The sequence below is a fragment of the Pteropus medius genome, unplaced genomic scaffold (genome assembly GCF_902729225.1).
Source record: "Pteropus medius unplaced genomic scaffold, Ma_sr-lr_union100, whole genome shotgun sequence".
NCBI lineage: Eukaryota > Metazoa > Chordata > Mammalia > Chiroptera > Pteropodidae > Pteropus > Pteropus medius.
This window is the reverse complement of record NW_024354886.1, coordinates 1,151,431-1,179,266: the sequence shown is the minus strand read 5'-3', so window position 1 is coordinate 1,179,266 and position 27,836 is coordinate 1,151,431. Positions and strand designations below refer to the sequence as shown.

General features: G+C 41.3%; 1 protein-coding gene and 1 long non-coding RNA gene across 16 annotated transcripts in view; one reads left to right on the top strand and one right to left on the bottom strand.

Moving 5' to 3' along the window:
- Nucleotides 1-27,836, bottom strand: part of KIF6 (kinesin family member 6) — a 369,244-nt gene that overhangs the window by 75,917 nt on the left and 265,491 nt on the right. For 10 of the 13 annotated variants that reach the window (XM_039856356.1, XM_039856357.1, XM_039856361.1 and 7 more), the window contains 2 exons: nucleotides 20,843-20,951; nucleotides 10,352-10,407 (listed from right to left, as the gene is read on the bottom strand). In XM_039856356.1, the coding sequence (XP_039712290.1) occupies nucleotides 10,352-10,407; nucleotides 20,843-20,951 (165 nt within the window). Of the gene's footprint in view, nucleotides 1-67; nucleotides 3,950-9,236; nucleotides 9,785-10,351; nucleotides 10,408-20,842; nucleotides 20,952-26,328; nucleotides 26,351-27,836 lie in introns of those variants that run through there. The other 3 variants (XM_039856369.1, XM_039856358.1, XM_039856360.1) reach the window with 3 other exon arrangements.
- Nucleotides 1-27,836, top strand: part of LOC120597708 (uncharacterized) — a 61,776-nt gene that overhangs the window by 17,565 nt on the left and 16,375 nt on the right. For 2 of the 3 annotated variants that reach the window (XR_005651444.1, XR_005651443.1), the window contains exon 2: nucleotides 8,681-8,800. This is a non-coding gene — a long non-coding RNA (uncharacterized LOC120597708). Of the gene's footprint in view, nucleotides 1-8,680; nucleotides 8,801-9,303; nucleotides 9,374-27,836 lie in introns of all 3 variants that reach the window. The other variant, XR_005651445.1, reaches the window with a different exon arrangement.

Genomic DNA, 27,836 nt, shown 5'->3' with positions numbered 1-27,836 from the left:
CCTCCTTCCTCCATTATCTTCCTGGGAGTAAGGATGAGGGAAAGGCTTCCTTCACTGGCTTCTTCTCCTTCTTTTTATCATGAACTTGAACACAGAGGGGACAAGTGACTTTCCTGGGTACCTATACAACAGAGGCCTGATACCTCCTTCTTAGTTGGGCTGTGAATTTTCCTGCCATCCAAGAGTGTTGCCCTTGGAACCCAACAGAAACTGAGTTCCAGTTGTAGCTCTACTCCTTATTAGCTGTGTATTATAGGGCGTGATTATTAACTTCCCTAGGCCTCAGTTTCTTTATCTATAATAAGATAATAATAGTACCTCCATCAATGTTAGTTATTATCACATTAGGGTGAGGACTTGACCACTTTGACACTTGCTGGCCCCAAGTCTGTACTTCGAACATGATGGATGACCATGAGCTTCTCTGTTTACTCTCAGTTCTTTTAGGCAACCCCAGCTCTGTCCAAACATTGATATCAGACTTTGTGGTCTCTGCAACTTTCCTCTAGTTGCCTTGCCCCTGGCCACCCTTTCAGCTTTGCTTGGGAAGCTTCCCAGGGTCCTGCTGTTATTATTTTCCCCAGACAAACTGCCTATGCTGGGCTTTTGTTCATGAGATGCCTGATTAGTGATGCAGCCTGGATGTGCTCGGGAGCATCTGTCTTTTAAATGTTGTCCAACAGCCGACACATACCTGCTGGAAGGAGAATACAGGGTCCCTGTGGATGGACAAATGTTTCTACATGCTGTTTTATCCTCTCCTCTGAAGCTTTGTGTTTTAACTAGCACATTTGCTGTGAAGTTGCAGGAGTATATTTTTAGGCTTGCTGAAGTAAGTTGTGGTACAGACTGTGCATTAGAGAGCAAGGCTGGTCCATGGGGTCATATCACTACATGAAGTCAACACCTAACCGAAGCCATCTTCACCCTGAGCAGAATGGCCACTGTTGGGGAGAGATACTCCAACCCTTGTGTGTTCTTTATTTGAAAACTATCAGTGGTTTTCAGCAAGGGATGCATCAGTGTTTTCACGGTGGTTGACAGTAGACACAGTAAACTCTCTGCTATTTTCAGCTCTTTCCCTTCCACATCACTGACAAAGTCCTTCCTTCCCACTTTTACCTCAGCTACAAATATTCATTCCCATTTTTAATCAATATAAGGTGAAGAAATACACTTTTTCTTCCTAGAAGTGAAACAACATGGTATGAACCATCTTCCCTTGGAAAATGAGTAAGGTGAACCCAGCTCACGCTGCTGTATTTAAAGAGGGTTTCTTTCCCTTTAGAGAGTGCTGAGAGAGCCTTCAGCCTGGAGGGACAGCCTGCTTACAGACATACGCCTGCCTCTCCCTATTTGTGAAATTCCTGGTTTACATAAAAGTTGGTACTTTTTTGCAGGATTATTCTGATATCTAGATAATAATATCTCTGGCAAGTTATTTTTGAAATACTTTCATGAAAACTATCATGTCAAGGATGTACATCACTGTTACGATGAGATTAGAATGCATCAGCTGCCTTCTGAAAATCTGAAATGACTCTCCTATGAGGGGAAGAAATTTTATTTTAAGGCATTTCATTAAACGAAATAGATGTTGGGAAAATTGGTTCTTTGAAAAAGATTCAACTTAGAGCCTCAGCTTGTGCCATATTCTGCAATAAATCCTAAATAAGTTGAGTGTAAAAAATAGAATAATAAAAAAACTATGAGAAAATTTAGGAAAGCATTAGATGGATACCAGGCAATGAACAACCCATCATTATTATTGTTATAATAATAAGTACAAAAGCAATGGAGGAAGTCATAAAAGAAAATGTCAATGGATTTGATGATATTAAAAATAATAAAACCCTGCATATTATAATGCAAAGACTAGTTACTAATACCATTGGTAAAACAAAGGGCAACGGCCAGGTGATTCCTTGAGAACCGGAAAATAAAAAAATTGATGTCATCTTTTAAGAGCGAATCAGCAAAAATCTTCATACAGTTCTCCATGAGTTAAAACCAAGAGGATACAAGACGTCAATCATCGTGCCTGCCCTACCCATCCTCTTTACGAAAGAAAAACCACCCCTGCCACACTGCTGTCTAGGTGACCACTTTCTGAAACACAAGGCCTCTTTTCTGCCTGGGCCACAGCTGTCTGGACCAGAGGTGGGTTTCTGACCCAAAGAGAGCATATTCTTAAGCAGCTGCTGTCTTGAAGGCCTAGAAAAGATAAATTGGGCCAAGGTCTCTTTCTGGTAACGATGAGTTAAGAAAAAAAGCAAATAATTAGCTCATTAACCTTGAGGACAGAATGTTAAAGGATGCTCTCAGGTTACAGCTGGGGTCAGAGCAGACTATGAGCAAGCAGGGTCTGTGGTCAGCAGGGCCAGTAGGTTGCAACAACAGACAAGCACAGAGGCAGTAAGAGGCCCTGGGGGAGGCACAGGGAGAGAGCTAGGCTCTGGAATCACCCCAGTTCCTGATGTCCACATCCCCATGCTGGCTCTGGCTCCTATTCCTGCTTGGAAGGAGTCTCAGATCTTATTATTGTATCTTGATGAGATTCTTGTCATCACTACACATGCATCCTAAACCTGAGCTAGCTCACTAGGTTTCTATTTCTGAAAATTAAAAGAGCTAAGCTAAAAGTAATTGTTTCTGTGACCCAAAACACTATCAATGTGACTTGGGGTTCATCCTTGAGAGGCAGGAGTGGGACATAATTATAGTTTTATAAATAGAAGACTAACATAAGTGGTATTTTATCTTTTCTGGAGAAAAGGGTATTGTGCACAGAAGGGGGCTGGTGTGTGCTGTAGGAATATTTGCTCCTGTGGTCAATGGATGTCTGGTGAGGTTTTACCATGACAGAGAGAATCTAGTACTCGAAATGCTTTACTTCTCTTTATTTTGATTCCCTTTGTGCTTGGGGATGCCTATTTATCAAACTTCTAATAAATAATCTATTTTGTTCCCTAGATGGGAGGCAGTTTAAGAGTTCCTGTCTATAAAAGAACATCCTCCTGGTATATTAAAAAATTGCCTCCCTGGTTTATGTGAGTTGATTGTTATGGGTTAGTCTTTCTGAATCCACCCCGCCTAGGCCAGATCCTGGACCCTGGTTCATTCACTGAATTAAGACCACCCCTGTCGAGACTCTTGGGAAACAGCCATCCATCTTCTTTTGTTGATGTTCTGACCAAACCATTGCTTCCTTCTTTTATATATGCCAATTATCAGTGTTATTTATTGTCAGTTAATATACACTACAGCCCTCCAGCTTGCTTGGATCATTTTTTTTTTTTTGCTTCTTTGAGCTCCAAGATGACAGCAATACATTCAATCAATTCCACGAAGATATCAGTCATACTGGTTATGGGCTGTCACTCAGATAACTACATGTCTTGGAATTTCAACGTTCCAAATTGTTACAGAAGAGAACTTAAGAAATCAGCTCTGCTCTTTTTATCTTTAGATGCCCTGAGTTATCTCAGAAATATGCCTATCCATTTTGCTTTTAAAGTTTCCTAGACTCTCTAAACATTTAATTACCTTTTTTGGGCAAAATCTTTTTTTCACATGATCTACAATATTTTCAATACCATTGAAAATTATTCTTTTCCTTTTCGAGTCTCTTTAAAGATGAATTGCAAGGTATTGGTCCTTCTGTATGAAATTAAGTAAGAGACAGTTGGTTCTCTTACAACTATGTTTCTTTAACAGAAATCAGCTCATATAAGATTGTTGGAAATAATGTCGGTGTAATATGGTAGTCTCATTTGTTCATAGGATTTTTTCCTAGGAAGTTAGAGATTTGCACCACCGAGAAAAAAGTTGTTAAATACAAAGTAAGCTCGCATTGCTGAGCCCAGCAGAATGTGGAGAAGCGCAAGACTGTAGACAGGCCCATTCTTTCCACCTTCCTTCCCTTGGTCCAGTGTGGCCAGTGTTCTTCCTGAGAATTAAGAGAATCTTTCTTATTGTGCGGCTCTTCCCATATTTGGCTTGTTGTTTATGTCTCCATTACTCATAGCCTCAATCCTTTGTTATGCCCTCTTCTATCATGATAATCTCAATTTGGAAGAAAAAAAATCTGATGTTTTATACAGTGCTTCTTTATGTGCTAGGAATTTAATATGTATTTTTATTTATATCATGATTTTTATTAGAATTGAAATTGGTTTGTTAGAGTTCTGGTTATAAAGTTACATGGGTTTTAAGAGGCCTTCCTGATCTTAATTTTCCTATAATCCTGTTATTTTTTAGTGTGTAATTTTGCATTTGTCCCATTATAGCAGAAGCGCCTGTAGTTAAAACCAGTTTTTAAGTTCCCTGTTCACAGCTTTCTTTTTTCCCTGGATAAATTAGTCTGTTATCTTTTCTCATGAGAAATAATATCTACTCCTTTGTAGATTTCTTGTTTCAGGCCACAGATAAATTTCTGAAAGGTCTGTAGTGAACATGATTATTTTCTGCCCAGCATTTCTTCCTTTGGAGAAAAATATCTCTTTTTAATTCTTTAAAAATCTTGTTGAGTTTATATGGTATAGGTGAACTAAGCCCCATCTGAGGCGTGGGCACAGGATCTAGGTACAGTCAAGCATAGTGTTTCATTCCCCTGGATGTGGGAATTGCTTCAGAGATGGGCATATGACTTCAGCCAGGCCAATCATTCCTCCCTCCAGGGACTTTCACCAACATTGTTGGAAAGATCCCTTTTGCTAGGGTTATGAATTCTACAGACCATGTAAACTTAGAGCATTCAGGGGCACCTTGCCACTAAATGGAGAGAGGCTATTAGAGAACATAGTCAAGTAGAATTGAGAGATGGAAGGAGAAGAGGGGAGGAAGAGAGGGAGGGGAAAGGAAGGGGGAGTGAAAGGAGATAGAAAAGGAGGAGATGAAGAAGGAGAAGGAGATGGAGAAGGAAAAGGAAGAGAAAGATGAATTTGAAGCCAACCATACTTCTTGGACTTCTTGGTTACATGAGACAATACACTTCCTTTTATGCTTACCGTCAGACATTCTGACCAATACAAATTGAGCACAAATTCATTGAATCTTTTTGATACAGTTTTTAGAAATGAAACTAAATACTCTAATGCTCAGTCAGAGCTTGTTATTTAACACAAGCCTGTGGTGAATCACTTAATAAACCAAAAATCTACTTTGTAACTTTTTTATGGTCATTTTAGCTGTTTTTCTCTGAACCGTCTCTCTTCTGTAGAGAGTTACTGAGGGACTTACTTGAGGAAATGCATGAAAATGCTGGGCAGAATGAAAGGGTGATATCTCGGCTTTTGCATTTCTTATTTTTGAGAATATTGTATTTTTTTCACTTTATGGACCATAATCAGGCTTTCTTTAGTCCTTATCCATGCTGGCTTTGGTACTTAAGCATAAGTACTTCATTCCACTTATTCCTACTAAATCTCATCTAAGTTTACATTTTGAATTCTCTCATGTTTTCTGAAGCATCAGTAAACCCACTCAGTTGGAACTGTATATGGACTGAACATACAAACCTTCTATATTCTAAACCCTTGAAAATGATAGTTGAAACCCCTGTGGGACACAGAATCTTTCCAGGGCTGCTGCGAGCCCATAGTACACTTTTCTGCAAACTATGAAAGGGCAGCTGCAACCCCGGGCCAGTACGCGTGGAGTCTGGAGAGCAAGGGCAGGCTGGGTTTCAGATTCTACTCGCTGCTACGACTGAGCCCCATTGTGCGAAGATGACCTATCGTTAATCATGCTACAGAGACCCCTTTAATCTTTTTGGGCTATGTGCGCATGAATTAGGGGCTCATTTGAGCCTGTTTTTGGGCATATCATGTAGGATAAAGGCCAAATACTCAGGAAAACTGAGTATTAGCTTAGCAAAATTTTTAACTCAGAAGAAAATGTCAAAGTCAAATAAACCTGAATTTATGGAGATAGTATATTGTATTTAAAAGTTGGCGTTGGACAGAAATGGATTTTAATTCCAGCTTGGCCACTTAGTAGGTCACCTCACTGAAACTCCATTTTTTAATCTGTAAAATAATAATAATACCATACTTCGTAGAATATAGACTACATCAACTGTAAGCCTCATTCTTATTATAGAAGTTTTAAAACGTGAAAAAATAGCCAAGTGGGATGGTCAAATATATCCTGATTTGAGGTGTTAACACTGTAAAAATTGTGTATCTCAGAATATATGACATATGTTAATACCCCCTTATATTAATAGACTCTCTGTGAGGATTAAATGGGATAACGTAAGTCAAGTTCTTGGCACAGCGCAGAGTCAGTGCTCAATAAATGGTGGAGGCTATTTTTGATGTAGTTGTTATTTGGAACTGGTGACAAATAGTAACAAAAGAGTGTACCTGATTCGGGTCTTCAAAATCTAACAAAATGACCTGGATGTAATCTTCCCCTCCTCCAGGATAAGATACTAAAAGGTAGCTTTATAAGTAGGTGTAGAAATAAATCTCAAAGGAAGATTAAAGTACAGAAAATGCACAAACTGAAAAGTAGTCCTATTTATTCTGCTAATGGAGACCCAGTTCTGATATTCTCAAACCACAAATGTACGAGAAACATTTTTTAAGAGTGCTGTTCAGATTGGGGTCCTTCTTTGAATTTGGAGCAGGGGAAAGAAAACTTTTAGAACGTTTTGTTACCTTTTCTAATGTTTGCCTTTTCTCTTCACCTCTCACTGACAGTTACATCTATAACATTTCCTGTGATTTTTGAATCGATCATGGATTGGAGCACTAATAAAAAAACCTTCTGTGCAGAATCCTGTGATGTTAGTTTTCATTTAGGCCTGAAGGGGTCTGGAGAGGATGAAGAGGTGCCAAGAGGTGTCAGTCGAACCCTTTCACCTGCCTCCAAGGCAGATGGTTCCTGGACTGGTCTAGGAGAGGGCCTTGTGCCAAGGAACAGCCATCCATTGTCCTTTGCTGCCAAAGGTAATGCTGCCAGTGGAAGAACACTGATGTAGAAAAACTAATGCCAGAATTCTAATAAGTGAAAAATGGCCTGGTTTTTGCCACTACCTCCAAAGCAGTCTATTTTTTTTCTGCAGTTTGGGAACTATGGCATTTTTAGAGATATAATGAATGAAATCAGGGTGTATATGAACAAGTTCAAAACACAGCCCATAGGATGAGAAGCAGCCTAAATGTCTTGTGTATGGGATAGGTAAATACAATGAAAATGGCTCCCCATGTGGAAACAAAGATTCTGTTATTTTTTTAAGGGAGATTTTAAATTGGTTATTTTTCCCATTTTTGATCTTAACTTGTTTCATCATCAGGATTGATGTAAATGATGTACAGAGATGGACAAAAAAAGAGTTTGCGGCAAGAGTTTATCTACCTAGTTTGGGTTGGCTTGTTATAAGGAAAGAAATAATATGAAAGTTTTAGATTTACTGATTATGCCATGTAAAAATTGATATTATGTGGTCACCACTGAATTGATAGACTCTAGAGATTTTTGAGAATGAAACTCAAATGGCAGCTTTGGGTCACAATGTTAGATAAAAACCAAATTACCTGAGAAGCAAGTGGCAACCTAACCTTTAAACACGTGGGCTAGTTGATCTGTGGTTTACACATACGGCTTTCATTTCCCCTCTGCAGGCCAATTACATGTGCACTCCACAACATCCCATTTCTGCCTCAGGGTCCAGAGGCAAGACGTAGCACAGTTTGGGAGCGAAGCTGAGTCATCATCCCAAGCATATAGTGACACATCTGTGCCACGCTCCCACCTCCTGACTCTTAGATTTGCTAAAGGATTCATGGGGACTGAAAATTTCACTTGATCTAATTTCTCCCTAGGAAGAAATGAAAGATTTGTGATTCAGTAATGTCATAAATCTCCTGAAATCAGTTTCCTTCAAGGTTGCCTTGGAAATTTTCAATATATGTGCAAGTTCCTCCTTATATCTCCTTAATCTTCACCTTGCATCTGAGATGCAGTGATGGGCTAATCCTTGTTGTGAAGCACCATGAGGGGCTTGTTCAGTAATGGGGCTTAGTCTCAGTGAATCACTCACCTGGTCGCCTTCGGATCAAGAGCACATTTGAATGATGAGTGGCTATAAGATGAGTCTTAGTCTGCTTAAAATGAAGTAAGAGTGACATTGGCTTTATTAGCACCACTGAACTAGCTACTTTCTTGTTAGCAGTGAATGCTTGAATCTCAATATTGGTATGAACCCTAATTGTTAGTATCCAGAAAAAACAAAGATCTACTTCCCCAGGTCTTCTGCTAACATACATGGACCCTTTATGTGTGAACTACAAACATCCTCTGTGAAAGATCAGTTATAGCCCTCACACCCTTGGCTGCTGGTTCTGGGGCAGAGCACAACCTACAGAGCTGCAGGGCAGCCTCCAACTTGCTTAATCTCAAGAATGTGGCAAACTGGATCCATCGACATATATTATTGCACCGAAATGATAGAGAATTTAGAATCCTTTGTAAAAGAACCCAAGGTACTCAGAGTAAAAAGCTAAGTATATTAGCATAGGCCACCGGTGCCTTCTATCAGTAATCTATTTCATTAGTGTTGGAACAGTTTTGTTTTTGTTTAGAGAGTTAGATATTTTTTTCAAGAGCAAAACCTTATATTACCTTTGGTGAAGAAGCAATTTATAAAAGGCTTTTCCCTCTTCTTGTCCAGGAATGAAAACAGACCATCGGGTCCTTTGAGTCAGATGAGGCTGAGAAGTTGGCCCCAGATCCACTGAAGACTGCTTCCCGGTCCCTCCCTGCTTCCTTCGCTTCCAGGCCACTCAGCCAGGTAGGCCAGCACTACCCTGCTGCTGATTCTGGGCTGCTCCTGAGCAGGGTGTCTGCTTTCCTGTTGAAGCCCTGGCACTGTTGATGGGGCCTAGGTCTAGAATCAATTTCCTTATGATTTTGGGTCACCAATGCCTTTGAAAATCAGGTAAACTATGAATATTATCTTCAGAAAAATATATATATATATATATACTTTTAAGCTCCAATTTTTTTTCCATGTGGTTTCAGAAGGTTTGGAAATGCAGGCTAAGAAAGAATTTTTACATAGGATTTTAAGAGAACCCAATTACATTGGAAGAGTTATCAAAAATTTAAAACTTTTTGTGATATAGAAATATCTATGTGCTTTTCTATAAATGTATCAAATAATCAGATCTAATGGTGAGTCTACTCACCAAAAACTACTGTAATTTTGAAGTACTGATAAGTATAAAAGATATTTTCTGATGTCTGCCAACTGTGCTGTGAAATGAAAATGTCTCTGATTTCCACTGGTGACAGGTGCCGCTGGTATTACTGTGATCTGCTGCCTACACTCATCATTGAAGGCAGTGCTCAACTGTAGTTAGAGGTTAGTGAAAATCAAGGTGCACGTTTTCCCCATCCAAAATCCTGGACTTGAGGTTAGGAATCTCTAAGACTCTGGAGATTCTCGGCCTGGTGCTGGGCATGGCTCAGGTCCTGGCTGCCTCAGCCCTTTCCTTTTGGGTCAATGAATAGAACGTAAGGCTCCTGTTCCTTAGCTGAAACAACCAGAGACTAACATGAATTTCAATATTCTGTAGAAAAAGCCAAAAGAGAAATTCAGAGTGGCCTTTGTCCCATTGTCATTTAGGAAAGGTGGGTGAAGACAAGAGAAACTCAAGGAGTTAGCAATGAACAGATAGGTAACTTCTGCCTTCCCTCTGTGAAGCTGCCCCAGCCTGGGAGATGAATCTCCATGTGTCTTCTAGCTTGGAATGAAAGCCACATTTTCCTCTCACTGTAACAAAGATACGAGGCATGTTTTGTTGTGTGTGCCTCTCGCATTAACCTCACTTTCCAGGGATGCTCACCTAAGTAGGGAAGCCCTGCTTAGCAGCCTGTGCCCTGGGAAGGCACAGTGGCTCATTTTTGCTTCTCATCCTCCCACTGGCTTACTGAATGGCACTGAAAAGTGAGCACCTGTGCCAAAAACACTAAGTAGAAGTTTTGGGAGGTGTAAAAGTGTCTCATAGCACTCGAAAATATGAAACTTCACTGTAATCGTGTGGCTTAACCAGCTGAGCTATTGCTCAAAAACACCTGGGAAAAGCAAAACTTTCTCATTGGGATGTTAGAGCTCAGGACTACATGAGGATGAAAAGTTCAAGTTTTAGACAAAGAAATAGCTTTTCCTGATGGATGAGGGGAGGGATGACAAACTTCCAAGGAAAGGCACTCTCAAAGCGGCTTCCTTGGCAGTACTCTCCTGCAACTAGGCTCCATGACTATTTGGAGGCACATCATGACCTGATTTTCACCAGGAAAATGGTCTGTGAAAGAGGCTTAGAGAATATCATCTGCTTACCAATTTTACTTCTTGCTTCGTTTATATTTTCCCCCAGGGCCTTTGCTTCAGAAAATCTGGAAGAAAAAAAAAAAGGCAGTTTAACCTTTTCTCTTCATCCTAAACTGAGTTTTAAAAATAATGGATTTCTGAGAGTTCTCTAAAATATTATAAAACTTTATTAAAAAACATAAAAGAAAACCCAAATAAATGAAATATGTTAAGGTAATTATATTAGAGATAAATTTTATATTAATTACTGGCATTATAAATTTTACTCCTCCACTGAGCACAGAATTTTCATCCTCATATTCACTAATTTATGACTTTCGATTTCTAGTGTTTTATGATGCAAGGATACCAAAATAAAGCATGGCTCTAAGCTTTCTGTACTATGCATGCTCTCTTAATCATAGTATCAGAATCTTATAGTTACTGTCAAAGAATACACACTAAATATCACTTAAGTAACTTTTTTTCTCTGATTATGAAGTCATAAATCAAAGGTCAGCAAACTATGGGTGGTCATGAGACAAATCTGGCCTAACACCTGTTTCTATAAACAAAGTCGTATTGGAACATGGCCACACCCATAATTTACATATTGTTTATGGTTGCTTTGTGCTACAATGGCAGAGTTGAGTAGATGCGACAGAGACTTTATGACTTACAAAGCCAAAAATATTTACTATCTGGCCTTTTATAGAAAAAGTTTGCTGACTCCTGTTATGATGTTAAACCACATTTTGAAAATATAAAAACAAGAAAAAAACCTCAAATCACCCCCCACCCAGAAATAAGCACATTTTGAGATCGATCCGGTCTTTTTTTCTAGCCAGTTTTTATAGAGTTAAGATCATACCATACATATGATTTTGTGCTTTGATTTTTTTTCACTTAGCATTATAACATAAGTCTTTCCCCCATGTCATTAGAAACTTCTCCATTATCTTTGATGGCTGCTTACTAGTTCACTAGATAGTTGTACTGATGTTTACTTCATGATTCCTCTGTATTTCCCAACAAATATTTATGAACCATCATGGAGAGCCTAACCTTGTGGTGGAGAAGTGATGTAGGATATGGCCTATATGAGAAACATGAAGTCCAGGACCTTATGAAATGTCAGTTGCTTTCCCGTCTTCTCCTTTATGCCATGAAATTTAAGAGGCAACTGAAAATCTATGAAACAAATACATAATATGTGGCTATAGCAAATCATTGTGCTACTGTGGATAACACTGGCCATACCATAGGAATGACTAGGGAGGGTCCTATCCATGAGTGGGTAGTAGTCAGGAAGGCTTCATGTACATGGTAATATTGATCTAGATTTTATGGATATATATGAGTTTTTAGAAAACTTTTTATTATGGAAATTTCCAAGTATACACAAAATAGAATAACAAAAAGAACCCTCTGTAACCCACCATTATCTTTCATGAATTGTCAGCACTGGATCAATTTGATTTTCACTATCTTTTCTCTCTCAAACTTCTCACACCTTCCAAATCTATCTGGATCTCGGTACATCCTGGATATACTGTTTCATCCGTAAATACTTTAGTTGCATAGGATTTTGTTAGAGAAAGTGAAGAGAGGAGGGCATTCCAGGCAGGGGAACAACATAAGCAAAGGCCAGAGTTCCACGACTGCTCCGTGCTTGATGAAAAGAGGTGTGAATTATGTCATTGCTATTTTCCGAGTCTGTCTGCTTGGCCTGTGACTGCAGACAGGAAGTTTCCAGGGAAGGGGACTAAAAATTTTCTCTCAGTTTTGGGTTTCTTGGGATTCTACCCCTAGTTCCCTCATTAAGGATGTTCGGGCTCATCATAGATTATGCATGTCCTCTCTTTAGCTAAGGCCTGTCACCTTCCAGAGAGAAGTACAGTTCCATTTGATGCCATTCAGATTGAATCTAGTTCAGCAAACATTCATATGACTGTGCTGGGCTCTGTGGGCTCACACTTTCCTTTACTGGGCAGCCATTATCTGAGGTTTGGTCCTGGCTACTCAGAAGATGAAGTTTACCTTCATACTTTAAGTTCTGCCAAGTGGGGGGACTAGAAATGTTTGATGGCCGCCCTGTCCATCTCCAGTATCTAGAAATTGATAGGATTTGATAGTTCGTCATTGCTCAATGAATGATTCCTCTTATTGCCATTTATGTGGAGTTCTGGAAGTTTAAGACTTTTTGGAATAAGGAAAATACAAGAGCAAGGCTGCAAAGGTGCTGAAATTCATGTCAGTGCTGGGGGAAAGCAGACTAGAGACTGAAAAGGGAAGATATTGCAGGCAGAACAGGCAATCCCCACAGTAGCACTGTTCGGAGAAGCCCTGAGAGGCCTGGTATAAAGCTCCTGGCAGTGTCCAGGGTGTCCAGGGGGCATGGTGGAGGGAGCTGCTCCGTGCTGTGGTGAATACTCTCCAAAGAGCCGCCCTGCAGCAGGGCTGGCAGACACTGTGCGGGGAGCTGTGAACTGTTCTGGTCTCTTCTCTGCATCCCAGTGCCAAGCTAAAAAGGGCTTACCCACTGAAGAGGTGTGGGCTGAGGCCTGTCCCGTCTTCATGAGACCATTTTCCCTTCACTCTGCAGCTGTCACCACTCCAGGCCACCCCACCCACATGTGTTCCTGATTCCTGGTTGTCAAGACAAACTCTTTCCTAAGGAAGCCCAGCACTGAGGGAAAAAGGGGGGAATATAAAGGGAGGCGGGAGAGATGAGAAGGGAAAGGAAGTGTTACCAAAGAGCTGAGAAAGAAGGTGACCCCCCCCAGTTCTGCCACTTTTTTCCTTGCCCACCCTGCACCTCCACGCCTCCCTGGCCGGTCTCCTCAGTCCCACTCCCTCCCCATCCTCCTGCCCTAGTTAGTCTAAGTTGTGCTCATCCACACTTTGCCAGGAGGAGCCTCCATTTCCTGACCTTCTAAAAGAGCCACATTCCCATTAACGACTTGGCTCAGGGAACCGACACGTGGTTAAGGGGTTGCACCTGCGCAGACTTTCCCCAGGGCACGCTGCACCATGGACAATACCCTCTGCTGCTGCTCACTTCTGAGGAGATGTGGCCTACGAGGGAGGCCCTGAAGGAGGGCCAGATAGAAGGCTCTGTGACTCAGCCAGAACCATCTGTGAGCCAGGTTCTCTCGCTGCTGGGGCCGAGCGTTCCTATCAGGGAGCCACTGGCTGTGCGGCTCACATTAGAGAGTGCAGCGTTTCCAGGTACAGTTCCAGTGCGGGGGACAGCAGCCTGCTTTGTGCACGGCAAGGAAAAAAATCTCTGCCTTAAGGCAAGGCCTGGGTTTGAAAGGGAGAAAGAACGCAGTGCGCTGGCTCTTCCTTCACACCTGGCTTCTCGTGATATCCAGCCTTCACTGATCCAACTGCACCTACTATGCGCCCGGCATTGTGCTGAGCACTATCCCCAGAGTTTTCTATTGGCTTTCATGTCGCATCACTTGGCTCTCCTGTTTTTAATGCCTGTCTCCTTGGCTGCTCCTTCTGTCTCCTTTGCAGGGTTTTCTTCTGCAGCCTGTTCCTTAAATGTTGGTAATTGTCAAGGTTTTGTCCTAGCCCTGTCCTCATGTTACTATTCTCTCTAGGCATTCCATTCATGCCCGTGCCATCATGTGTGATTTCTACGGACATCTCCCAAATCTCCTCCTCAGCCCTGCTTTATTTCCTGACCCCATATCCAATCCAGCTGCCTATTTGATGCCCTGCAGACTGGATGCCCTAAAATTCATTGTCTTCAAAGCAGAACTGACTACCTTCCCTGAAGACCTTCCCCTTTCCTCCCATCTCTCCTCATCTCATTATAGGGCACCAGCACTTACCCACGTGCTCACCCCAGTAACCTGAACATAATCCTTTGCCCTTCTTCCATTAGCTCCTTCACTCAATCCTGGAGTCTCGTCCATTCTATACTCTCAGTATCTCTTACAACATTCCACTTAGCTTTATTTCTATTGGCCTTAGAGGAGAAGCTGTCATCAATTTCCCAGATTACTTCAACGGTTGCTTGCTTGGCTCCCTGCATTCACGCTACCTGCCTTTGGGCTGCTTACCACGTGTTAGCCTGAATAGGCCTTAAATGCAAACTTGATCTTGTTATTCTCCTGCTTAAAACTCTTCAAGGGTTCCCCAGTGACACCAGGACAAAGTCCAAATTCCTTAACACAGCCAACTAGACTCCTCAAGCTCTGGTTCTTTTTTATTTCTCCAGATTCTTCTCTGGCACCCCTCTGCCTTTCCAGGCTTGCCTGAATTACTTTTAGTTTCATAAAGTGTCACATTCTCTCTCACTTTGGAGCTGTTCCCTCTGCTTGGAACCTCTCTCTTCATCTGCCTAATTTCTACCTAATCCTTTACTTTCGTCTGAGGTGACCCTTCCTCTGGACAATTTTCCAGGATCATGCAAGTTGGCAATAGGTGTCATCCCATGTGCTCCACAGCACCCTTCTTTCGTCACAGGTAAATAGCCCACTATAATGGGACTGCCTGTTCACTTGTTTGTTTCCCTTTCGCTATCTTAAGTGCCACGAGGAGGGACCACATCTGTTTAAGTCACTTTTATATACCTGGAGCTTAGAATAGGGGCTCATACTTAGTAAGCATTCCACAAATTCTGTAGAATAAAAGCAGCAGCATGTAAATGAGCATGTGTACACAGACTACATGTGCCATGTGGAGAGCACTGGACCAGGAGTCAGAGACCTGGATTCTAATGCCCATTCCATCTCTTAGCAGCTGGATCTCAGACTCCTCATTTCTAAGATTAGGATGAGCTGCCTTTCAGGGCTGGGTTGATGTGGCAAGTTCATTATGTGCAAGCGTGCTTTGGGATTGTGAATCATGACCACTGCCTGGCTGTGTAGGAACCCCGTGGGTGTGTGACAAACTGTGAGGCGGAATTGCATGTTGGAAGCAGTGACCACAGACAATAATAGATAAGCATCTTCTCAGCAATTAAGTCAGAAGGGATCCTTAAAAAGTCAATGGTCAAGACAGTTAAGTTTTTCATCTTCAGAGGAAATGAAAAGCATGATGGGATAGAGGTAGAATCTCATGTAATTTCCAAGACCAGCTCCTGGGAGAATCCCATGCTGCCTTGGGCATGTTTCAGTCATCACTGGGGGAGCAGCTGAGGAAGCCCAAAGCCTGGCCTTGATCTAGGACAATTAGAACCACAGACAATTTACTGGGGACCATTGGCAGCCACTGCTTTAACCTAGGGGACACAGAGAGAAGCTAGTGTTCAAAGCCACTCAGTTTCCAAGAGCCTCCACAGTCACGTTTCCTGTAATGTCAGCTAGGAGAATTTCTTGATGCCAGTGAGACAAATATGTCATTGGAAGGCAAGGGGCTCCTATGACATCTTTCCTAGTCTTCTTGTCTAGGATGATTAACTTAACATGCTGATTACCTACGGAGTGAATATTCAGTTCTCTTCCCCATCAGAGAGGAAGAGAGAAGACTGGGCCTATATCTATGACATTGTCTTCTCTGTGGACCTGTACCTGACATGGTATCTTGGCTGCCATTGTTATATTGCGACAAAGATCCACCTTTTATTTCCCTTACGCTTAAAAAAAATACCAATATTCCTTTTCTATTTCATCTCATTTCCCCATCAAGATGGCTGCCTTTTTTTGTCTCCTGTTGAGCAATCCCTTCTGTGACTCTCAAGAAGCCTGTTGCTACATTCTCCTACTTCTAGAAAGCTATGGCATTTTCAAGCAGTTTTCTTGACCACTAAGATTTCTCGAAATCAATTTTAAATTGTCATTCTTGAGCAAAAGAGTGTTTTTGAGTATCATTTTTTTTTTTTTTTTTTTAGGGCCAGCATTGTTTTAAAAACTGTCGGGAGGCTGACAAGGTTCTAATCTAATCTGCTCTCAGAGTTTATAATTCTAGTTCAGAAGACAAGGTATAAATAGAAAAAAAAAACAAATGGAAAAATAATAAAGGTTAAAATTGAAGTCTAATAGGAACCAGGGAACTCCCATTTGTCAAGGACGTTATTTCCAGATGGTGCCATGAGATTTCTCTCCGCCCTTGGTCCAGTTTTCCTGTTGGTTTTAGATTGCTGTTCTATTCTGTCTGAAGGATCCAACTGAGTAAAGGGGTGCTTTTGGTTTAGTTCACATTATCAAAGCCCTCTTTCCAACTGCAGTTAATCTCCTTGTTTATTTCTTCTTTTGTTATTTAATCGCATTCTGTGAGAGAGGGATTCAGTTTGTGTGAAAGATCTGCCACAAAAGAAAGTTAGTTGTGTTTGCCTGGGCACTAGTGTTTGTCAAGCATGGTATTTTCAGTCTCTCTTCAAATTATTATATACTATGAGGATGAATCATGCCTGAAAAATGTAGTGATTTTCAGTTGCAATTGTCTTCTACTGAAAAATCCGACTTAAGAATTGGCTCAGGTGCTACAGTTCAGCGAAGGGTAAACATCCTATTAATGTGCCAATGTCTTGTCTCTGTTGTCATGGGCAGGCAATGTAGCTTTCCCCAGATGGGAGGCCAGAGCTGGGAGACTCTAAAAGTTCCCTGTGATGGCAGCAAAGGGTGCAAGTAAGAAGGGGAAGAAAGCTCTTTTATTAAGTAACACAGAAGTATGAGCCATTGATTGTCTCAACTCTAAATCAATGCTTATACTTTTAAGAAGCTAGGGGCAGAGGGTGGGGTGGGGTGCAGAATTAGAAGGAATCCTGGCCATGAATCATCCCTATATTTAGGCTTAGAACATATTTGCCATGGGCTAGAGAGACTGAGCTGGCCTGAGGCTCAGGTGTAGGGAAAATTAGTCCCGAGTCCCTCTTTCATGGATTTTGCCAATATGAGGTCACAACACTGAAACCATCAAATCGCAGTTATTTGATGTGAGAAGTGGGAATAAAATGGCAAACCCTCTGGGTCTTGGTTGCTGGGGACCATTAGAAAGGTGAGACAAAGTAGAGTCAGTTGGGTTACTAATTTCATGCCATCCTGAGTAAAACCCTGCTGGTGCACATCTATATTCCTAGGCTGGTCCTCCAGGAGATGGTCCATGTGATGCTCTATGTCACTAGAGGGAATAGGAGCAAATGTGGGGAGGGGATCAGGGCTACAGTGGACCATTTCCTAAAGTAAGGGTGGCACAGAGGTCACTGCTTTAAGTGTCTATGGAGTTGTCTGCTGTAGGAACACTGGTTCAGTTATTTGTTTTCATATAAAAGCATTTTCTCTTAGTCCTCTAACTTAAGTAGTGATGAGCGTGTCATACCTAATGATTGAATATGCTCCATGAATGCAAACAAAATCTCCCATCCTGAAAAAGGGGTAGGTCCTAAACTATACCCCGCAATACCAAATATTCCTTAAATGATTTTTATTACACTAACATTAAACAGATGTAGACATTTTTTTGTTTAAATGTGTGCTGGTCTCCTGACTTTTCATTGGACTTAAAATGACTGATTTACTGCTGGGAAAATCTCTTTTTAGAGGAAACCTTTGTGAGAGTTTCATTAATTGCCTTGTTCTGTGGCCTCAGGGAAGATGGGACCACCAGTATTACCAACCCGTCCTATGTGATTTACATGTGTTAAAACTCAAAAGCACATTTGTCACATGCATTGTCAGAATTCTTCTGTACTAGAGTTTAGTGAGCTCTGCATTTGAAGGCTTTGAAAGACCACAGAGACCTCGTCTCTGCCACCACCACCCCAAACCTTCCACCCCCTGCTGGAAACAGACTCAAGGGTACAAACCAGAACCAGGAAGCATGCCAATATTAGAATAAGAAAGATGAAGTAGTACATTCTTCCTATGCCAGTGGTTCTTAAACTTGAATATGCAAAATAATTACTCGGTAACTGGTTTAACTTGTAGAGTTTTTGAGATCCTACCTCAGAGATTCTGAATCTCAAGGTCTCTGGACACTGTCTACCTAGTGGCTTTCAAACCTGGTTGCATGATGGAATCTTTAAACAAATGGATGCTTGGGCTCTACCTAAATAAGTTAGAATATCTATGAAGTCAGGTCAAAGCATAGGTAGCTTTTATAAGCTCCATGGTCATTTTAATATGAAGCCAGGGTTATGAGGCACTGGTGTAAGCTAGGAAGCTTCAGGTAGGGACACAGCTAAGGGTTCTCTGGAAGTCCTTATTGGATGAGGCAGCTGTTGTCTGGTTTGATATGCTTATTTTCAAACAAGGTATCCTACTCCAACACGTCCAACTGACTATACTAAAAATACATGGCCTACAAGATGGTGAAGCATTAGAAGGTTTGTGAAACCCCTGAATTCATGTGCTAAAATTTGTATGGATGTGCATATCCACATTTTTCTAGGAAGGAGTGTGCAGCCTTCACTAAATTCACTTTATTTTCTCCCTTACCCCTTGTTTCATTCATTCATATCCCCTAGTCTTAGTTCCATTCTGCTCTACTACAGAGGTAATCATTTTTTATGGTTAAAGGATGCTAAAGTTTATCATTTGTTTCACTGTTTTTGTTTCAAGCGCACATATTTATAAGGTACATAAATTGTGTGTTCTTAGTGCTATCATTGTTAATATGTATACATTAACCTACCTGCTGCATCTGACTCTGTGGAAGCCCTCCCCACTCTTTTGCTTCTCTACTTCCCCAGGGGTGGACATCCAGAAGGTGTTCAACTCTCCTTAGCTATAAATAGAGCGACCTCATGCATGTCTTCTTCTGAACAATGGGAATTTCTTGGGAGACATACCCAGAAATGGAATTGCTGGGTCACAGGGGGTGTAACACTTCTTCGGGCTAAGAAAGGTTGGTATGGTGCTCCAGATGGCTGCTCCTGACTACACTCCTATCACCTTCACTGCATTCCTAAAGTGATCTAAGATCCTCACCAACTCTCCTACCAAAGTGTAAAAGCTGTTGGTTGATAGTTGTAGCTGGGCCCTCAATGCTGACTGCCTTTCCTTTTTCTTTTTCCAGGTCTGCCTTCTTTCCCATTCCCTTTGGAAACTGTATTAAATCCTCATCACCATCCTCAAGTCTCTTATTCTACCTCAACTTTCACAGAAAAAGTAGAGGTTATCTTTAATTTTCTCCCTCCATTTCTAAGTGTACCGATGTCAGCTCCATCTTGCTTTGTTCTATTCAGGCCTCCTTCTAGGCTCGGCTCCCCTTATCTGTTGATTCCCTCCCAACTTGATTCCCTGAGCCTTGCTGTGTCAATCTTTTCCTTGTTTTGCTCTCTCTCTCTTGCCACTGGCTTGCTTCTGTGGCTTTCAGGCTTGGCCAATTCTCTCCCAATCTGAAACAAACTACCCTTTTCCTTAAGCTACCTCCCTTTTTGCTTTTTAACACTGTTTTTCATTTATCACAAAATTTTCGAACACATCATTTGCTCTCTTTCTCTATTTGTTCAATTTCTTCTCACTCACTCCTTCACTCCCAACATTCCAAACCCTGGTCTTCTAGTTGCCAACTCTATTGGCACTTTCTAGCTCTGCCTGCTTATTTCTTGGTAGCATCTGAAACTACTGGCAACCTGCTTCTTCTTGGAATCATCTCCCCTCTTGGCTTTCAGGACAATCTGTTCTCCTGGTTCTCCCTCTTTGCTCTCTCTGCTTCTTCTCAGTCTCCATCATGACCCCTCTCCCTCTGCCTCCCCTTTAAAGCTTCCCCTGTGGTCTGTCCTCTCGGCCCTTGCACTTCCACATGATTTCCTGAGACAGCTCATCCACTTCGTATGCTTTCTTCATTCGTCATTTATAAACATATAACTCTCAACCCTGAATTTCGTTTTAATTCAACAAATAGTTTTTGAAAATTTACTGTGTGTTAAGATCCAGAGTCACATGGGACATATAAAAAGAATTCACAGTCTAGAACTCTGTCTTCCGAGCCCTAGACCTGTAGTCTGGCAGTCTTTCTGTTTGCTAAAGTTTGGAGATATGTGTCTAAATCATGGGTTATCTGAAATAAGTTTTATACCTCTAAGTTTATTCTAAAGTATTGAGAACACAGCCTTGCTTGATAACATGTTGGCAGATTATGCCACCTGCTCTGCTTCTGGCCTGGAGAATACTCCAAGGACTCTGGATCACAAGATGTGCGTATGTAAACTTCCCTTGACTAAGAAGTGTTGGACCACTCTTCAAAACTGCTAGAGGACCTGGAGTCCTAAAACTATAGTTTTGCCCATAGATTTTTTTTTACTCTGCTTTTGAAACAGTAAGATATTGAGGGAGTCAAAAGCTGATGAGAATTAAGGTATATGAGGCTTGCATACTAAGTTAGGGCTGCCAGTAACAGCCCCTACATTAACATTGCTTACTCACAGTACTGGGATGATGAGGCATACATGTCTGAAAGAGAATCATACCAGGCTGGAAATAGTGCAGTGTGAAACTGCATAAATGCCATGCCTTTCTTTTAGAAGTTAGGTTGGGCAGATTAGGGAAGATAGAAGCAAGTTTCCTCTAGGCTGGCCCTGTTTAGCCTTGGAGGACCAGCTGCTCTCTGAGCTAGCCTTACCTCTGTTTTAGAATCTGTTTGTTGTCTTCAATAGTAACGCTGTCAGCGTGGTCCCTCTTGAAGATTTCAAAAGCCTCCTGGCGTCCTAATGACATTTCCTCTCTCATCTCTGTTGGAGACACAGGAAAATGGCCTCAGTCACAGCATCAGGATCCCATTAATTTCATTGTCACTTTAGTCAGACCACAAAGCTGGCCCTGGCTCAGAGAGGCCCACAGCAGAGAGGCTCCCAACCAGACAGGTGGCCGTAGGCTCTTCCAGTTGGCTGCCAATCCACAGAGGAGGTACTTCCGGCGACACCCACTGTACCCTGCAGGGCTGTGCCTGCACATCCATGTGACTTGTAGGGGGTAGAGTTTGGAATGTTTGGTCAAAGGAAATGAAAACCAGAGTGCCAAGCCCTGGATTGCCAAGGACATCTGCAAATGCACTTTCGGCCATCATTCAGTGCCACATTTCTCCTTGTCATACCCGATTTTGGTTTTCTGTTAAATTTCACTCTGAATTTTCAGGCATTTAGTTAAAAGAAATATAATCCAGACTGAAAAAATGTAGAATCTAGAAAATTTTGTCTCCATTTAACAACTTACCCTTGTTTCCTATGGCTAGTGGACCTCAGTTCTTATTTAATTGCAAGATCCATAAGCATACAGTGGTGGAGGTTCCTGGTTCATGTCTAACTTCAACACCCTGTATCACTATTGCCACTACAGACTAATCCTCACTGCTGAGTCCTGCTCAGGGGCCAAATTCTGAAACCCAGAGTCAGAAAGCCCTTGGAGAAAGCAGGTGGCATTCCTGCAATGAGGTCCTCTTCCGCATGCCTCCCAGGGTGAGGGTAAATGCAGGTGTGTCCCTGGGACCCTCTGGGTGAGACCTGAATTTGTAGCTGGAATTTGGATGAATTTACAGAGTCAGTTTTGATGCCTCTGCTCTTAGTTCCTTTTTTCATGATTTTATTCATTTAACTCTACTTATCTTTGAAGCCCTGGCTGAGTGTTAACACCTCCATCAAGCTTTGTGCAAGGCCTAGACAGAAGAAATCATCTCTCTATTCTGTACCTATCAATGTCTCTGTAACATGCACAGCCCAGTAGACACTGTCGCTTTATATGACAATTCTTTCTAGTGAAATGTAAGTTTTTCTGGGGGTGGAGATAATACTTTTTTTGTGACTCCTTGGTGTCTTGTTCAATGACTGGCATTTAGAATGTGCTCAGCATATGTCTATTAAATGAGTCAGGTCAAGAATGAACTGAGAGTGATGATGAGCCTTAATCTTATTGTCATAGGAACAGGGTGCAGGGCTAGAGGGGTTTACTCTGAGGTCTAAGGTTCCAGAGACACATTCATATGGGCCACATACTACATCTTCTCTTGCCTGAAAAAATCCTGCTGAGTCCCATCACCCAGTCTTGGGGTGAGTAATTGGACCAGCTCATCTGACACCAATTTAATGATTACTGTTGATAAAAATAGCACCATGAAGAATGTCTGAATGGTGAGGCACACAAAGACACCCCACCCTTTTCCATTAGAAGCAAATTGGCACAGCTCAGTTCTGTCTCCACATCTGTCCTGCACACTCCACAATCAGGGGAGTGAGGGCTGGGAAAGGGTTTGTGTGAGACTAAGAAAGATGAGCCTTGATGCACAAAAGACATCAACTAGAGGACACTTTTCTTCCACCAGGAGCCAAGGGACTCACTCTATACCTCTCCCTTGCCCCATTCTGTGTCCATTTTAACAATGTATGTATGCCTTTCACTGCATAATAAAATAACAGCAGAGGGTAGAGGGAACGAGTCTCTCTGGAATAGAGTCAGGGAAGAGAGAAGCTGCATTGAGAGACCACATTAGCGCCTGGCTGTGGGATTCCTAAGTTGCCTCTCACAGAGGAGGGGTGAGAAGGCTTCCACCAACCAGTAGCGATAGGGATGTGGGACTGGGGCAAGACAGAGGGTTGATCAAAAAGCTGCTGTAATGGAGAGGGGTTCATGGCCTTTTCTCTTTCAGGTGCTGCTTTCTTTTAGAGCTGACAGTCTGAACTGACAATTGGGTGGAAAGGCCATGTTGAGGTTTTTCAGCAAGCATGGTACTGTTACAGTAGGTCCTGGATAAACCTACTATCAGCTGAAAACTCCACTGGGTCTTCTCTGAGATGTAGATGGACCTGGGCAAAGAAACAGACAGGACATGAGGTGCACAGAAGAGAAAAGCCCAGGAAGGTAGTTTGGGATCATTTTTGCAGAGAATCTGGAAGGTCTTGCTAAGAAATTTGGGGCCAGGGCAATACTATACTGTACATAGGTCGCTACTTTTTAAAGACTTAACATTTAGCAAAATACACATTATGGGGAAGTTACACTGGAAATACTTATTACTTTTGGTGATTTAAAAGGCACTTGGGGTCCTGCAGCGCCCTGGGCTTGTCAGAAACATGGTACCGATTTTCCTACCACCATATGGAGGCAGTATTCTGGAATTGGAGTGCTGACCTCAGGTGAATAAACAGTAACGTGATGGTCATCGTCTTGGCAGCTAACATCCTAGGTTTTTGCTTGGAAGGGTCAAGGTAAGGTGGCTGATGGTGCCCATTGTATGCGGGCAAAGAGGCAAGACCTAGAAGCCTGCAGAGACTTTATGGCTGTCTCATGGAGGGTGAGACTGTGGGTCTGCAGAGAAGGCACATGGAAAGGACTCCATAGGCATCTGTAGTGTGTGACTCTAGGCTCCATATTAACTGTACTCTTGTCCACCCTTATTCTGCTTGTTTAGAGCCCACAGCCAGCTCCTTTTGGGTTGTATTAATAGACCAGTTTTCACTCCAATGCAAGGCCACCCACAAAGTTAATGAACACCTTTTTATTTACTGTAGAGATATTGCTACCTCCTTTTCCCTTTCAGAATTTGGAAAATAGCTTTCTCATATGGCAAGCTCTTGCCTCTAAGCACACACTGTATGCAGCAGAAAGAGCAAGAGCAGTGAGGCGTAAGAGTGACTAAAAGCTCACTTTGCTAAAGAGATAATTATCTATTTATTCTCTCAAGTATTAATCTTAGGCACTGTGCTAGGCATGTGACAGAGATACATTTGAACGAGAAGGTCGATCCTTGTCCTTAAAGAGTTCAAAGTCCAGTAAGAGAGAAAAAAAGTAAAGAAACAATTACAATGGAAGTTGCTGTGTGCTGTAGAGGAGGCTGTGTCCAGTGCTGGGAAAGGCGGGGAGGGCCATCTCTGTCAGGGTGAACAGTAAGAATTTGGAAGGATGAAGCAGCATTTTCCAAGCAGAAAAGAAGTGCAAGAAGATCCTAGGTGGATGGGGCAGAGATGAAGGGTGGATTAAAAGGACAACTTAACATGTGTGGTTCTGCAACGTAGTAGGAATGACCTTTGGAGTGACTAAAAAAAATGATTTTTTTACATACTGTGTGCTAAGCATTGTGCCAGGTAGTTTCTTTCATATAGACATAACTTATTTTATTGTGCTTCACTTTATTATCCTCTGCAGATATTGTGTTTTTCACACAGTAAAGCTTTGTGGTAATGCTGCCTTAAACAAGTTTATCAGCGTCGTATTTCCAAATGGGTTTGCTCACTTTGTGTCTCTGTGTCACATTTTGGTAATTTTCACAGTATTTTAAACTTTTTTATTATTATTATTATTTATGGTGATCTGTGACCAGTAATCACCATCTTTTATGTTACTATTATAATAGTTTTGGGGTGCCATGAACTGAACCCATATAAGATATGTGTGTTCTGACTGGTCCACTAAAGGGACATTTCCCCATCTCTCTCCTTTTCCTTGAGCCTCCCTATTTCCTGAGCCACAACAATATTGAAAGTGAAACAGCCTTATTGCTGATATGGAAAAAGTTTTAGTGGTCTGAATAGAAGATCGAACCAGCCAAAGCCTAATCCAGAGAGCAAGGTCCTAACTCTCTTCAATTCTATGAAGGCTGAGAGAGGTGAGGAAGCTGCAGAAGAACAGTTTAAAGCAGAAACTGGTTTGAGAAAAGACACCATCTTCGTAACATAAAAGTGCAAGTTGAAGCAGCAAGTGCTGATGTATAAGCTGCAGCAAGTTATCCAGATCTAGATAAGATTATGAAGGTGGCTATACTAAACAACAGATTTTTAATGTAGGCAAAACAGCCTTATATTGTGAGAAAATGCGAGAGAGAAGTCGATGCCTGGCTTCAGATCTTCAAAGGACAGGCTGACTCTCTTGTTAGAAGCTAATGTAGCTGGTTACTTTAAGCTGAAGTCAATGCTCATTTATTATTTTGAAAATCCTAGGGCCCTTAAGAATTATGCCAGATCTACTCTGCCTATGCTCTAGAAATGGAACAACAAAGCCTAAATGGCAGCCCCTCTGTTTATAACAAAGTTTACTGAATATTTTAAGCCCACTGTTGAGAACTACTGCTCTGAAAAAAAGATGCCTTTCAAAATATGACTGCTCATTGACAATGTACCTGGTCAGCCCAGAACTCTGATGGAGATGTACAATGAGATTAACGTTGTTTTCATGCCTGCTAACACAACATCCATTCTGCAGCCCATGGATCAAGGAGTAATTGTGACTTTCAAGTCTTATTATTAAAGAAATACATTTTGTAAGGCTATAGCTGCCATAGACAGTGATTCCTCTGATGGATCTGGGCAAAATAAATGGAAACTCTTCTGGAAAGGATTCACCATTCCAGATGTCAATAAGAACATTTATGATTCATGGGAAGAGGTCAAAATATCAACACTAACATAAGTTTGGAAAAAGTTGATTCCGACCTTCATGGGTGACTTTGAGGGGTTCAACACTTCAGTGGAGGAAGTAACTGCAGGTGTGGTGAAAATACCAAAAGACCTAGAAATAGAAGAGGAACCCAAAGATGTGACTGAATTGCTGCATTCTCAAGGTAAAACTTTAATCGATGAAGAGTTGCTTTTAATGAAATAGCAAAGAAAAAGTTTTCTTGAGATAGAATCTATCCCTGGTGAAGATGCTGTGAAAATTGTTGAAGTGACAACAAAAGATTTAGAATATTACACAACTTCGTTGAAAAAGCAGCATCAGGGATTGAGATGACTGACTCCAATTTTGAAAAAAGTTTTACTGTGGATAAAATGCTATCAAACAGCATCGTGTGCTATAAATAAATTATTCATGAAAGGAAGAGTCAATCAATGTAGAAAACTTCATTGTTGTCTTATTTTAAGAAACTGCCTCAGCCACCCTAACCTTGATCAACAACCACCCTGATCAGTCAGCAGCCATCGATGCTGAGGCAAGGCCCTCCACAAGCAAAAAGATTATGACTTGCTGAAGGCTCAGATTGTGGTTAGCATTTTTTAGCAATAAAGTATTTTTAAATTGTTACGTACTTTTTTTTGACATGCTATTCACACTTAATAGACTACAGTATAGTGTAAATATAACTTTTATATGCACTGGGAAACCAAAAAACTTCATGTGACTCACTTTATTGAGATATTTGCTTTATCGAGGTGATCCGGAACCAAACCTGCAATATATCCAAGGTGTGGAGATATTATTATTTTAGTTAAGTCTCTTCATGATCCCAGGTCATAATTTCATTTTACAGATGAGGAAACTCAAACTCAGTAAAAATGGTTATATGGGTAAAAATTGCCCAGTTTTAAGATGAGGCCATTTCTGCTCTTAGATCAGTTTTTCTAGGGAAAATATGCCTGATAGAGGGAGAAGATAGTGGGCCTCAAAATGACCTGGTGGTAGTGAATTTACCCATGAAATTGTGCTCTTATTAGTGGCTATGTCATCCAAAACTTTGATTTTTTTTTATAGTATCACAGAAAAAACAAGGATGAATTTTGTTCACAATCTGCATAGTTTATGTCATATGTTAACATGTTCTATTGTTATTTCTAGAATTTGTATGCTCCATGAGGACAGAGTTTTTTTTTTGTCAGTTTTGTTTGCTGCAATATTTCTAGCACTTAGATTGTACTTGGCACATAGAACTCAATCAAATGTCTTTTGAATGAATGAATGAATGTTTTAGATGCTTAATGTTTTTCCTTTTCGGATAGCATATTATGACATTAAGGGGCAAGTGAAGCATGTTTCCATGGCTTTCCCCCTCTTTACCACCATGCTCCTGGGCAGGTTTATCCCCTGTCTAGTGTGATTTTAGAAATTCAACATCTTCTCTCTACTACATGTCACCATGCTTCAGAGCCTACCATTAGAAATGAATTCCAATGCCAAGAAGCTTCCATAAAAATGGGAATACTCTTGAAAGCATCACTATTTTAGGGCCAGCAAAGAAAAACTCTTTGTTTGTTGACAATTAGCTAACAGGTTCTGCAAAGATGAGAGACATATGATGGTCTCTGGCTGGTGCCTGAGAATCAGGGGGATTTGAGTTTGAAAGGGAAGGCAAATTGTGCCCTCTTCTCAGCTTTGTGTAGTCTGTTGGACTCAGCTGCTCACTAAAGTGTAGGCCCTGAGGAGATTTGACTTGCCATTCCCATTTCTTGCTCTTAGTTGTTTCATTTTAATGAATTTCAATCATAGGTCCATGTCGGATCCCAGAAAATATGATTGACTCAGAGAAGAAGCCTGCTGACTTGCTGAGTCACAGGACTGTTTAAAACCAAAGGAGAGCAAATAAAGTACCACAGGACAGTATAAAATTTCAAACCAAACAAACCAACCCTCCACCCCTCCAAAAAAAATTAAATAAAAAACCAAAAACCAAACAAAACCCCAAAAACCCTAAAGGAGAGTGGTTTCTTAGTCTAAGTCCCCAAAACACGACATTGCAATTCCTGGTTGTCAGTTGGATATAAAACGTTTTCAAGTCCTAAAGGTGCAGCTTCTTCTGGAAACCTATTAAGGTATCTAGATACCCAATAGATACCCATTAAGGAGCACTTAGGTGGAAATGACAGTTAACGGGTACTCTCAAAATTAGCCTTGGGTTGGGTTTCTTAATAGGCATCCGA